The sequence below is a fragment of the Scomber japonicus genome, chromosome 23 (genome assembly GCF_027409825.1).
Source record: "Scomber japonicus isolate fScoJap1 chromosome 23, fScoJap1.pri, whole genome shotgun sequence".
Lineage (NCBI taxonomy): Eukaryota > Metazoa > Chordata > Actinopteri > Scombriformes > Scombridae > Scomber > Scomber japonicus.
The window spans coordinates 23,112,097-23,126,018 of record NC_070600.1 but is presented as its reverse complement, the minus strand read 5'-3'; the positions used below and the strand labels follow the sequence as shown (position 1 = coordinate 23,126,018).

General features: G+C 39.4%; 1 protein-coding gene across 1 annotated transcript; it reads left to right on the top strand.

The window, feature by feature from the left end:
• Positions 1 to 2,615: 2,615 nt before the first annotated feature.
• Positions 2,616 to 13,834, top strand: LOC128353126 (chemerin-like receptor 1). The gene is made up of 6 exons (XM_053313812.1): positions 2,616 to 2,664; positions 5,665 to 5,854; positions 7,386 to 7,512; positions 7,595 to 7,681; positions 8,960 to 9,122; positions 12,816 to 13,834. The coding sequence occupies exons 1-6, from the start codon at positions 2,616 to 2,618 to the stop codon at positions 13,832 to 13,834; spliced, it is 1,635 nt and encodes a 544-aa protein (XP_053169787.1).
• The last annotated feature ends 88 nt before the right edge of the window (positions 13,835 to 13,922 follow it).

Below are 13,922 nucleotides of genomic sequence, written 5' to 3'. Positions count from 1 at the left end.
CAGCTTTGGTGAGGGCTTGAATGTAAAGGGTGTTCATTTATATGTAAAAGTCTTGCATTGCAGGTTTAAATCTCTTTATCTTTTTAGATTGAAATTCAGAGCGAGTATTAGAATGATACACCTAAAGACCAACATTTTAATCCAATCAATAATAAATCAGAATGTTGAAAATGTGTTGCCATCACCATATAATCAATATTTTTGCCTCCTTATGCTAATCTAAGTGTATATGACTGAAGGTATGTGGAGGGCTGTGTCTTGTTTGGGACTGACCCCATCATTACACCTAAAGGTTCACTGTGAAGTTTTATGACCTGTAGTGTCTCATGCAAGCAGGTAACACAATTTTACACTATTCCACTCATCAACAGGTGACTATAATTCACCAAGAAATGCAGGAATGAAGTCATCAGGAAGCTTACATAGTAGTAAAACCTGATGCCAACAATGCTTTGCTAAATATTTGTGAAGAAAGAAAAAGGAATGCATTTGCTAGACCTCAAGGATTCACACGAGTTCAGTTGTCTAACACTGATGCAAAAAGTGTAAAGAGTCAGTGTTGCTGTCTACTATGTAGTTTTTAACGATTTGAAGATTGCTGTAACCATAATTACAAACAGAGTAAACAGGACAAGACAGGAAAAGGTAACAAGAGGGCTGGATGGCAACTAAAGGAAAATGGCTGGTATATGTAGTACACAATATATGGATCTCTGAAGATGGGAAAACTGAAATAACAAGGAATAAATGACATGAAAAGAAAAATCATAAAATAACTTGTAGCCTTTAGGAAAATCTTAAAGGGTAGATTCACAATTCTTCAAGTCTGCCTTTAAGTAATCTTTGTTTTGCTCCCTGTAATCATTCCTCTTGTTCACACCATTACAAGATCCTTTCAAATCTGCATACAAATAGATAAATGTTTGGGTGTCCACTTACTTTTGGCCTTGTAGTGAACCTCATCGCAGAGTAACCCACCAGCCATTAGATGGCAGTATACACCAGTCAAATTAAACATCAGCTGAGTCAAATGACTGCATGTGGTGAAGAACAGTGAACACTTGTCTCCATGATCCAGAGTCAGACATTTATCTCTACACTACACACTGTGAATGAACTGGAGAAGAAGACAATGAATCTTAAATGACACAGCATCTATTTAGTAAAATCAGAGAAATACTACTGACCTTACTGTATTGCTTGTTTCACTTCAATGTAAATTCAGAAAGAAAGGAAGAAATCCAGGTTACATCTTTGTGTTTGTGTTGTTAGGGTTGCAGCTGCACACGTATGACAACCAAACTATTATTTGACAAAGGATCTGAGCAGCAGCACAACAATCACATTAGCATTTATCATTTATTATCCCAAAGTCTTTGCAGTCCCAGTGCTGTGTCAACATTCAGGTGAACTGAATGAGCCTTAGCTGCTTTAATTATGCCAGTTAATCAAACACAACCACAACAAAGAAACAAGATATGGCTTCAGTTACTTACAGCCTGCTCTTTAAAATACTGAGAAAAGCAGAGAGGGAAAACACAACCCATGCATGTGACAAAGATTACATTCCTGGACGTTTTTCTTTTTCTTTCTTGACCATTGAGTTCATGCTCCAGGACTTTCTACCTAAAACATGTTGCTTGTGCGCTTCCGTCAGTCTTTCCATTTATGAAATATAAGACACTTCATATACCTCTGTTTTTTGGATATTGCTGCAAATGCAATCTCGAAGTACACTTACTGGTCATTAGGGGCAGGTGGGGCATACCAGAAAGAAGACTGCAAACAAATTATATATATTTATGTTAGGAGTTTATCTCATGTGTATATGTCTCTGCTATGCTGCTTCAGACTCCACAGTAGACCTACAGTGATATAGATGCCATAATCCTAAAGCATTTGCAGTTAATTTGTGATTTTTAAATTTAGTAGGGTTTGAAGCTAAATGTTTAGGTCAGTTTGTTTATGATGGTAATCTTCAAGAATTTCATTTTATGAATGTAAACTTTGGCCAAATTAATGACTATAAGTATTATACATGGGAAATATTGTGTGTTAACTGAATTCAAATGAAATTGATGATAGGTAGGGAAGACAGCCTGTAGCTCCACTTCAGTGTCATTTCATATTTCATATTTCAGAGATTGGCTCGCTGTCTGACAGACAGACAATCAACTGTGAGATATTTCAAATGACGTTGCAGTGGTGTCACTAGCTTGGAGTTTACAATCAGAAAAACGGGGATACTTTGTTAGGTAACACCAGATAACTAAAGAAAATTAAACTGAGGAAAATACAAAACAACACTGCGGGGCCACGAGTGTACTGTATGAGTCATCTGGAGGTGGAGGTGGAACAGAAGTGACCACCTGATTGCTGCAAAGCTGGTTTACTCGCTCTTCCCACAATTTGTTCCATCATTCCTACATCTGAGCTGGACTGTGCTGTGAAACTGTGACCTGTAGGAAACAAGGGAAAGTTGACATGTGAGCTGACCGGTCTGTACAGCCACACTGAGTGTTGTGCTTGTAAGACGGCCCTGTTTCTGCTTCTGCTAACATCCATCCACAATAACAACTGGACTTCATCCCCAAAGTCATGGAGAAGTTTGCCCGATGAAGAACTGCAACACCGCTTTTCTCTTCAAGTGGGCCATCAGCTTTGGTGAGTGGAAGCATATTTTTTCAAATGCATTGGCCATATTGTTGTGATGGAGCTATTGACCATAGACGGTGATGAGTGTCATTGTGTTCATGTTTATCTAATAAGATCGTTGTCATGGGTCGGATTGGTTTACCTGATGAAGTTTTCTGTATGACTCGTTGTCTTCATTGGTGTCAAGCTGTTTGCTTTTCTCTTAAGGCCCTATAGGCTCATTTCTTCTGAGCTTGGTTGTGTCAGCTCATGATGATGCAATATTTCATTCTTAATTTAGGCTTGAGACATGCGTGACGTGTTAAAAAAACAAACAAGTAGCAGTAACAGTAGCAAGAGAGAATAATGATGTAAATTAAAACACTTGAGCCACCTGACCTAAAAACACACTGAAAACAAGAATGTGCCACACTCATCATTTTGGACCACAGCATCTCATTTCATCCAATCACAAACAGTTGAATGTTGTTTATGTTACTTAAAGAGTGTTAGTTGAATTTTACACCTGCGGGCAACAGACAGGTGAGATACTGGGTCATTTCCACATGCAACTGAGCTGCAGGCGGTTTCATTACAGGCCTGTACTGTACTGTAGGGCCCTATCAAATATGTTTTATTTTTTCCCAAATTTCGTTTTTTCTGTTTTATTTTTTGTGAATCCTGTTTTTTTTTTACCTTTTACTCTTATTTTACTAATAAAAACTGTGTGTTTTTGCAAAACAACAGTTCACCTGACACATAGAAGTCCTTCAGGAACTGCTCGGCTCTGTACTGAGGGGTTAGACTCGAGTTTTCAAAGTTTTTTCGCTTCACTTTCCCATGCTTACATTGTTTTGAAGAGGAATGGGCTCACTGTGTGGAGGGGGCTTGTTGTGGCACCCAGATTTGCTTCCCTCCGTGCAGTTCTCCCCAGACATACGTTCCTCTTCCACACGAAAATGGAGCACAACACAGCATTTCAGTCAAATTATGTCAAATTCCACAATATTCCACATTAAAACTAAATTCCTTTTTAATCGGCCAATTCCGCGATTCCGTCTGCAATTCTGTGATTGCGGAAATCAAAGGACCCTAGTACTGCATAAAGCTTTGTACCATCTGCCACAGTTAACAGAAACATTAGGGAGGAGTGAAAAGGTTAATGTACGTTTAGGAAATGACAAGTAAAGACACGTTCATCACATCATACTTTATTTATTTGTAATAAATAAGACTCAGTGCCCCATACTAATAATCAATAATTAACAGAGGTGGGAAGTAGATTAAGTACTTAAGTAGATTTTCCAGATATCTGTACTTGAGTATTTTCTCCCTATATTTGAACACAATATCTGTACTTTCTATTCCTTATATTGTCAAAACATGCTCGTTACTTTCAACCTCGGTGACGTTATAAAAAAATTATAGATAGATAAGCGATAGAAAACCGATCCGACCCCGTGAGTATCTGTACTTCTACTAAAGTACATAATGTGAGTACTGTTTCCACCTCTGATAATTAAGGTATTATTCTTTAGGTGACATCTGTAGTTTTTGTGGTAACAGCAAATGTTTTTTAAAAATACAACAAACACTTCAGTATAGTTGAGCAGCTACTTCGTCAGAAATACAACAGAAGAGAAACTGAGCTCTGCTTCAACAATTTTGATTGAAATGAGCCTTTCTGGTTAGGTGGCCAAAATTAATGAACAAATCTTTTGTATAGATTATTTTTCGAGCTTAATAGAGTCTGGGTCTGTACTCACACCCAGCTGTCTGTATCTATTGGAACCTTTTTGTTCAGTTTGGATAAGCTGGTTGTCTCATTATTTCCTTCAACTAAACGTTAAGCCAGAGGTTACTTCATTTGAAACACACAGTTCATCTCTTCACAAAGCTGGGAGTCTGTCAATCAGTTTAAAGCTCAGTCTGACTGACTGCTTTTACAATGCTCCAATTGTGATATATCTGCTTTCTTCTTTTAATGAAATATTCCATTCACCTGGTCAAAGAAAGATGCTTTTATCTCATCCTGTGATTACATTTATTCTTGGCAAAAACAGATTTCTTCATCATGGCTGAAACTGGTACAGAGTGCAGCAGCAAGGATCTCATGAAAAGAAGCCAGAATATATGACAATATGAATGAGAACAGACAAAAATGGAGTTAAGAAATATCAGCAGCAAGATGCATGCTGCAAACAGATTTCATCATAAAGATTTCCTCAAAGTGTATGAGTAAGGGTTAACATGAATTTCACCAATAAGCAGCAATAACAATGCAGAGTGGTTTAGCAGAACCAGCAAAAGCAAAAATATTCATGTGTGAATCAGTAAAACTGGAGTTTCCTCTTTCCACATACTGAGCCATGTTAATGTTTCCTATTAGGACAACATGCTGCATTTTACAGCTAGCAGGAAAAGTACTGGTGCAATTAATAACAGTTGAATTTCATTAAAAGTCTTCAGTTACTGGTATATATGTTGATGATAGGTGGGGAAGACAGCCTGTAGCTCCACTACAGTGTCATTTCATATTCCATATTTCAGAGATTGGTTCGCTGTCTGACAGACAGACGATCAACTGTGGGATATTTCAAATGACGTTGCAGTGGTGTCACTAGCTTGGAGTTTACAATCAGCAAGAAGCGTTAGGGTTAGGGTTAGCGTTGTTAGGTAGCACCAGATAACGAAAGAAAATTAAATTGTATTTCATACATAAACACAGGTTTGAAACACGCGTAAATGTTGCTACCCAAATTGACAGTGCATACAGGTGTTTAACTGAGCAGAATAACAAACAAGTAGAGGAAAACTGTTACGAGTTCAGTCAGATCATCACATGAATTAAACTGTGTGGAAAATACAAAACAGCACTGCGGGGCCACGAGTGTATGAGTCATCTGGAGGTGGAGGTGGAACAGAAGTGACCACCTGATTGCTGCAAAGCTGGTTTACTCGCTTTTCCCACAATTTGTTCCATCATTCCTACATCTGAGCTGGACTGTGCTGTGAAACTGTGACCTGTAGGAAACAAGGGAAAGTTGAAGTGTGAGCTGACCGGTCTGTACAGCCACACTGAGCGTTGTGCTTGTAAGACGGCCCTGTCGAGAACAACTGCCATGCTGCCCATCAAAAGACAGCAGATTGAGTCATGGAGAAGTTTGCCCGATGAAGAACTGCAACACCGCCTTTCTCTTCAAGTGGGCCATCAGGTTTGGTGAGTGGAAGCATATTTTTTCAAATGCATTGGCCATATTGTTGTGATGGAGCTATTGACCATAGACGGTGATGAGTGTCATTGTGTTGTGAGTCAGTGTGAAAATGTCAGCAGCAGGATTCATGCTGCAAACAGATTTCATCATAGCTTTCCGTCAAAGTTGATGAGGAAGGGTTTCAAATGAACTTCGTCTATAAGCAACAATAACAATGCGGTTTAGCAGAACCAAGATAAGCAGAAGTATTTATGTGTGAATGAATCAGTAAAACTGGAGTTCCCTTTTTCCACATACTGAGCCATGTTAATGTCATTAGAAATACCTGTGTGTTTCCTATTAGGACAACATGTTGTATTTTACAGCTAGCAGGAAAAGCACTGGTGCAACAGTTGAGTTTCATTAACAGTCTTCAGTTCCTGGTATTGTGACCGAGCCATTGATGTTTCATGTACCATTTACAGTACCTGCTATGACGACACTAAATATACCAGAAGTTAAAGAGAACCAAAAAGCACCTGTGAAAATGTGTGGAGAAAATCATATTTATTTATTTATATATTTTTATCTTATTTTTTTCAACAGTGTGATTGACAGCTGAGTATTACAGTTGTAGAGTTTCTGCCATCATTATTGAGACCAGGACAGATGATTGGATGGATGGATGGAGTTTTTCAGTGAAGGAATAGAGAAGAGCTACATCATAAAGGAGATCAATACTCAAACCTTCTGCAGACCTCATATATAATATCATAAAAATAAATAAATCATACAGAGAAGAAAAGAGTACTTCATATGCAAAAATAAATAAATATACAAAAAAAATGTAGAACTACATGAAACACATGGATTTTTTAAAAATGTCTTTATGTTTCTGCATTTATTATTTACGTATTTATTCTTTTTATGGCACTCCTATGACTCCATACTGATCATCTGACTCTTATGGTAGTGGTGTTTTCTGTTACCTTCTGGTTTTGAACGTTTATTCTGCCCAACAACAAGGCAAATTCCCTGTTACCCCTTTTCCACCAAAGCAGTTGTAGTGCTGGTGCTAGTTCACAGTCACCAGTTGAGAACCAACTTGCTTTTCCACGGCAATGCGTCAGTTATACGGGAAGACGTCGCTGCTTTCCTATAAAAACTCGCTCCAGCTTCAAAGCAACAACAACGTATTTGTGCTGCTCGACAGGATTGAGATGGTTATGTTAGCCCTTGTTGTAAGCTAACGTTTGCCTTTGTTGTAAGCTAACGTTAGCCTTTGTTGTTAGCTAATGTTAGCCTTTGTTGTAAGCTAATGTTAGCCCTTGTGGTAAGCTAATGTTAGCCTTTGTTGTTAGCTAACGTTAGACTTTGTTGTAAGCTAACATTAGCCGGCAGAGCACAGCTAACTCACAACGCAAATGTGTATGAATTTCACCATCAGTCAAATGCTCAAGGGATTATTCACTCCTTATCTATTCACCACACGGTCTTGTTTGTTGTGGTTGCTCTCAATAACCTAACCCTCCTAAGGCAACTGGTCCTTTCTTCTAGTCCAGCAAAGAACTGGTGCCACTCTGGAACCGTTTTTTCTGGCCGGGAGCCGGTTCTTTGTCTGTCGAAACAGGAAAACCGGTTACAGACCCAGAACCAGCACTGGAACTGCTTTGGTGGAAAAGAGGTATGTGTTCAAACCTACTCAGCAAAAAGCCTGATGAGTGTTAACTGCTTAACATCAGCATGTTAATATTGTCATTTGTTAGCATGTTAGCACACTAATGTTAGCACACAGAGCTGCTGCCATGGCTGTAGACTCGTGTTTCAACAAACAGAGCTCCAAGTTGAGGCAAGTAAGTGGTTTCACAAAACAACACATTTTGTTGAGTATTGATGTGAAATGGGATAATGGTAGGGGAGAGTTACGACCACACACACTCACACTAAAATCTGTAAGAACAAAAAACACAAAATGTGTTCTGTTGCAAAGTCAGCAGGTGGGGCTTCACTCACACCTGGGTCCATCCATCACACACTCACTCACTCACACACACACACACACACACACACACACACACACACCTTGCTTTAGCCATTCTGGATTGTCGGTCCCATTCATGAATGACATTAATAACCTCTGTCCGTGTGTGTGTGTATGTGTGTGTGTGTGTGTTGACCCACATTTCTTAATGACTTCTCTAATATGTTGTGAATTTACAACGACATCGACACCTCTAATATATTCTTAATGACCTTTTTTGTAATGTATTTGTGTTGTGAGGATCTGGACTGTGTGTGTGTGTGTGTGTGTGTGTGTGCGTGTGTGCATAATGGCTTTTAAATGGATGAGCTCCTTCAGTTTGCACTTGTGTTATAGACTGCTGGCTATCGAACGGCTCGGTTAGGTGACACACATCAGCACTAATGAAAGAGGGTGAGAGACAGAGAGAAATATCACACTACTCATTTGTTGTGAGTGTTTTTAGGTGATTGTCATTAGTGTTTTTGCTGCTGCTGCTGTTGGACTTTTTAACACACTTATCTTACTGTATGGAAGACTAATGCTGCTGAGTTATGGGGGTAGTTTGACATTTTGGGAAATATGCTCATTTGTTTTCTGATGGAGAACTTTAATTGCTTGCACCAACAGATGATATACTTACTCTTTTATTTATATATATATATATATATATATATATATATATATATATATATATATGTATATATGTGTGTGTATGCATAATTTATGTAATATGTATTTTTTAAAGTCTTCATAGTCACCATATTGCCACACAATATGAAAATATAATACTTTAATAAAGCCGACTGTTATTGTTGTAATATTTTTGGTAGTAGCCTATTTATGGTGGCTGTTTTACAATGTTCCAAGCTCCTCGGCTGCTTTATGAGCAAACATTTATTTTGACTCGTGTTTTGCAGTTAAGTCGACTTTTCATGCGAAAATGTTAATGGAAATATATTTCAGCATTACATACATACAATAACATGAACATAGCAGTCAAAGCAGACACTGAGCTCTTGATTTATGAGTCGATCTCCTTTCCAGCTCTCGGCTACAAACTTTGGGGTTGTGACCTTGAGGATGAGATCGTGGAAACACTGTAAATCAGTTAGAGGTTCATCGGGTGAGGAATTCAAACGTCCAGGTGGAGCAAAACAAAACACAGCCGCTGCTCTTTCGCCTTGAAGGGAGCCAGTTGAGGCTGTCAGGGCTGGAGATTAGGCTGCCTCCTCAAACACTTCACTGTGGAGGCTTTCTGTGCTTCCATGGAGGTACGTCCAACTGGGAGAAACCCCTGGGGCAGACTGAGAACACACAGGAGGGATTATATATCCCATTAGGCCTGAGAACCCCTCAAGATTGCCCAGGAGGTGCTGCAGGAAGTATCTAGAGAGAGAAAGGCATATGGGCTAGTTTGCTGAGCCTGCTGCCACCAAGACTGTAGCCTGGATAAGTGACAGAAAATGGATAGATAGATGAATAACACTGCTGCAATTTCCACAGATTTATAGACTTATTCAAGTGGCCATTATGACATTAATGTTAAAACCTACTGAGCGAGTGTATAAACCGTGTTAATTGATTCCCAGAGTCTGCTGAGTCTTCACAGGGCTTCTCCTTTTTGTGTTGACAGCAGAATTACTTTTCTTTTTTTTTTAATGAACTCATTTCTGCAGTTGTGTTTAATTCTCCTGTGTGAAATATATTGTTTAATGTGTCATGTTGAAGTCTTTGTTTAAACGTTGCCAAGAAACACAAACAGCAGCAGAAGGCAACAACACTGAGTCAGTGTTTTCATGTTTGTATGTATCATATGTAAAAAGTATTTTCCTCTTGTCAGAATAAATGTAGAATCTCGTGCATCCATCAGTATTCTGAGTGTGTGTATTGACTCTCACTGTACGTCCTGAAACTCTACAGACTAAAAAGATTGAATGGATTTCACGGTTGAAAGAAAGAATAAAATGAAAGAGGGAACGAGAGGTGAAACAAAGGAGAGAGGAAGAGAGGAAATGTGTGTGTGTGTGTGTATGTGTGTGTGTAATGAGGCAAAATGTGTGTGTGTGTAATGAGGCCTGACTTGGTTAATACCTCAAGGCGAGGTTTGTTTTCTGATGCCAAAACACACACACGCACACACACACACACACACACACACACACACATTGGAAGCAAGGTAATTTTTTTTAAATGGCAGTGGTGAAATACAATTACAGAGATGAATGAGGACTGTCAATCAACCAATGACAGGCTTTGTTTACAGTCTCAGGAGAGTTATAGCCACTAAGAACGTCACAGGTTTTCAGCTACATGAAAACAACAAATTTAGACTTTTGAAAACAGTTTGAAGCCATAAAAGTTTAAGTAATGAAATAAAAATAAACCATCATCATAGTAGAAAAGCTCCCGTATCTGGATATCAGAGCTTACAGGCAGACAGTGTGACGTGTGAACAGGTGGTTCATGGCGTTAATATCACTGTCTGGTAAAAACGTATGCGATGACACCTGGGAACGCTCCAGTCAGCAGTTTAAACACTACTTTAAATCTTTGCTTAACATTTAATAAACTGCAGGTAGCCATAGCAACAATACAGCTGCTTCAGTCTTGGTTATCACTTGTATTTACACTCAATGCTCCACTGACATTTCTACTATTTCTGTTGCAGTTGGGCTGACCGGTGCTGGGAAGAAGAGAGCTATTATTTTGACTTTTAAGCAGGGTTTAAAGTTGATTGACTGTTGAGGGTGAAGGGTTACGCTTAGGGATGCTCGATATTGACTTTTTTGCCAATATCCAATATTCCGATATTCCCCACCTCTTAATTTCCGATACCGATATATGCAGGCTTTTTACACCACAACTGTTAGGTAACAACTGCTCGGAAGCCAATAGTTTTGAATGTGGGCAGCGCCATCTTGAAAATTTCAGGTGCATGCTGGGAAAAATAAAAGCATGGATTCTATATGGGCAAGAGGCGGAGCGGGGAGGTTGCTATGGTTGCGAGGGCTGGATCTCGAGGACATTGGGCAATCAACCTGTTAATCACGCCCTAATGCATACCCTGCTTTATCGTCACATATAAAATCAGGGAGGCCAAAATGTCCCAAATGAACATCATACTGCATTGAAGAAGGCTTTAAACTAGCGATTGAGACCATAAACACATTTTGAAAACGTTTACTGAGGTTAGAAATCAAGTGAGAAGTTGGTGAATTCTCCATTGACTTGTATAGAGACGGTCGCCCCCTGGTGGCCTTTTGATAGAATGCAGTTCTAAGTTACTTCCACGTTGGCGTCATTTCAGAGGACCAGAACTCCCTGCCTGCTAACAACATAAAATATCTCCTTTTGTGGAATTAACACATTATGCCTAATTGTATTGTGATGCCCCACCGAATGCAAACATAAATGCAACATGGCTTTCCACATGTAAACACTGTCTGTGCAAAATAAGAGAACAACTTCAACTTTAGTTATGGAAAAAAGTACCAATATGGCACTGCCATATTTATTATGCTGCTTTGCATCATTTACTATCCGTAGGACAGACTTGGAAATAGTTCCAAACCACAGACATAAGCCCCGTTTCTGGAGGCGGGACCTTTACAGGAAGTCCTCTGCCTCACTACTCTCAGCTGTTGTGTCTCCAGGAGAGTAGCACCCAGATAGGACCCACCGAACTCTGATGGTGACATCACAGAGGTGACTCGCCGAATATATAACAGAGAAAATGACAACAAGAGGTAAACCTCGTTTCTGTTTGTGTGTTCGTGTAGATGGCGGTGGACGCTATGAACTTGTTAGCCACGGTTAGCGACCCACGAGTCTAGCGTGTTGTTGTGCGCCAGTAAACGTCCCATACTGCGTTCATGCAGCCTCGGAAATACTGAAGCCTACAGGACAAACATCAGTTATAAAAAAAGATACTTCCCGATATTACATTTTTAAGTAAATATCGGCCGATAATATCGGACATCCCTAGTTACGTTAAGTCTGAGCATGTCAGATACCACATGGAGACCATACGACCTGAGGGAGCGTGTCTATGTTCCCTCAGTTCAATATATAATACATATATAATATTTATGTCTGGATTTTCACAGATGAAACGTTATGTGCATTAGAGAAATTGGTGAACAATGAACTGATCTACTAATAAGTATTGTGACTCAGATCCCTTCTAAAGAGATAGAATCTGATGTGGCCATTTCATGCAGTCATGAATGTCGCAACACTATTGCAGCAATGCTGTTTCACTGGAAGTTGAATGCACTGAGAAGGAGGAGCTATCAGTGATAGATATTTAGTAAAGGCAGTACAAGATATAGATCATCTTAGTATGAAGAAGACTCGCTGCAACAGAACAATGAACACTGGTAAGATATTTCAAACATGTATTACCTCTCTCTGCAATAGCATGAAGTTAATCTGGCATTAATTCTTGCTTAACTCATTTTAAAATGGTATGCATAAACCTTCATTACAGTCAGGCATGTAATCCGTAGTATTATCTCATCAAGAAAATTGACTGAAATAAGTGAGAAAGTCAACTTGCAAGTGAATATTAAGTGTTCTGTGACTCCCAGTCTAATCTACTACTGTGCAGTGGAGAAAAGAAAATAATCATTTGAAAATACAGTACTAAAAACTACAAAAAGTATGCAGTTAATTGAAATCTGATTAATTGCGTTGTGTGGTTAACCCCAACCAGTTGAGGCAGATGGCTGCCCACTTTGAGCCTGGTTCTGTCTGAGGTTTCTTCCCGTTAAAAGAGAGTCTTTTCTTGCCTGACGAGTACAGTTTAGACCTGCTCTGTGTAAAGTGCCTTGAGATTACTTCTGTTGGGATTTGGTGCTATATAAAGATTAATTGATTGATTAAATTAAAATGTATTTTTCTCACTACATGTTGCAGAATGGGCCGAGGTTGACTTTAATAACCATTTCTTCTTTGTTTTTTAGATAACATCACTGCGTCTGATCGGATTAGAAGTGAAGTACGAACAGCCTATCTGGTCATCGACTGTGTGATATCGGTGGTTGGGATGGTGGGCAACGGTCTAGTCATCTACGTGACAGGCTTCAGGATGAAGAGAACAGTCCACTCAATTTGGTTTCTCAACTTGGCCCTGGCTGACTTCCTTTTTACAGTCTTCCTGATTTTCTATATCATTGCTCTCTATCAAGACTATTGGCCATTTGGACTTTTCATGTGCAAGCTCGAAACCTTTGTGATTGTACTCAATATGTTTGCCAGTGTATTTTTTCTGATGGCCATAAGCCTGGATCGTTGCCTGTGCACCTGTGCAGTGGTATGGGCACGAAACAATCGCACTGTCTGCAAAGCTCAACTCGTAAGTGTTGTTATCTGGTTGATAGCTATGATCTGCAGCATCCCTTATGCCACTTTTCGCAAACTTGAGGAGAAGAATGGGAAGACTTCCTGTGTTTATACAAAGGACAAGACACTGTGGTTGTTCCTTCTTATTTTTCGGTTTATTATGGCCTTCCTCATCCCATTCCTGGTAATAACAGCATCTTATGTGGCCATAAGTGTTCGTACAAGGCGCCTGCAAAGTGAAAGGAAACAGAGATCTCGTAGAATCATTCTCTCTGTCATTCTTGCATTCTTCTTGTGCTGGGTGCCCTATCAGGTTTATAGGTTTTTAGAGTTCAGTACTCCTGATAACCCACAACTGAAAGTCATTTTTGAACATGGTTATCTTCTGACTACGAGTCTGGCTTTTCTGAACAGCTGCCTGAACCCCATTCTCTATGTTTTCATGTGTGATGAATTCCAGAAGAAGCTTAAGCAGTCTATATTCCTCGTCTTTGAGAGCGCTCTGGCAGAGGACAGAGACACTTCTCAGAAGTCTGATTCTGCTGTACCTGTGCAGAGTAGTGGCACAGCCACTTCCTTTAACTTGACAGAAAACAGAGTCGACGCAATTGAGGAGAGAGAGACACTGAGCATTGAATAAGAAAAGTGGAGCGCAAGTGGAAACTGATTCAGACAGTACATCTGCTCACAGTAAAAAACAAGAAAAACTAGATTACTACAGTATGTGT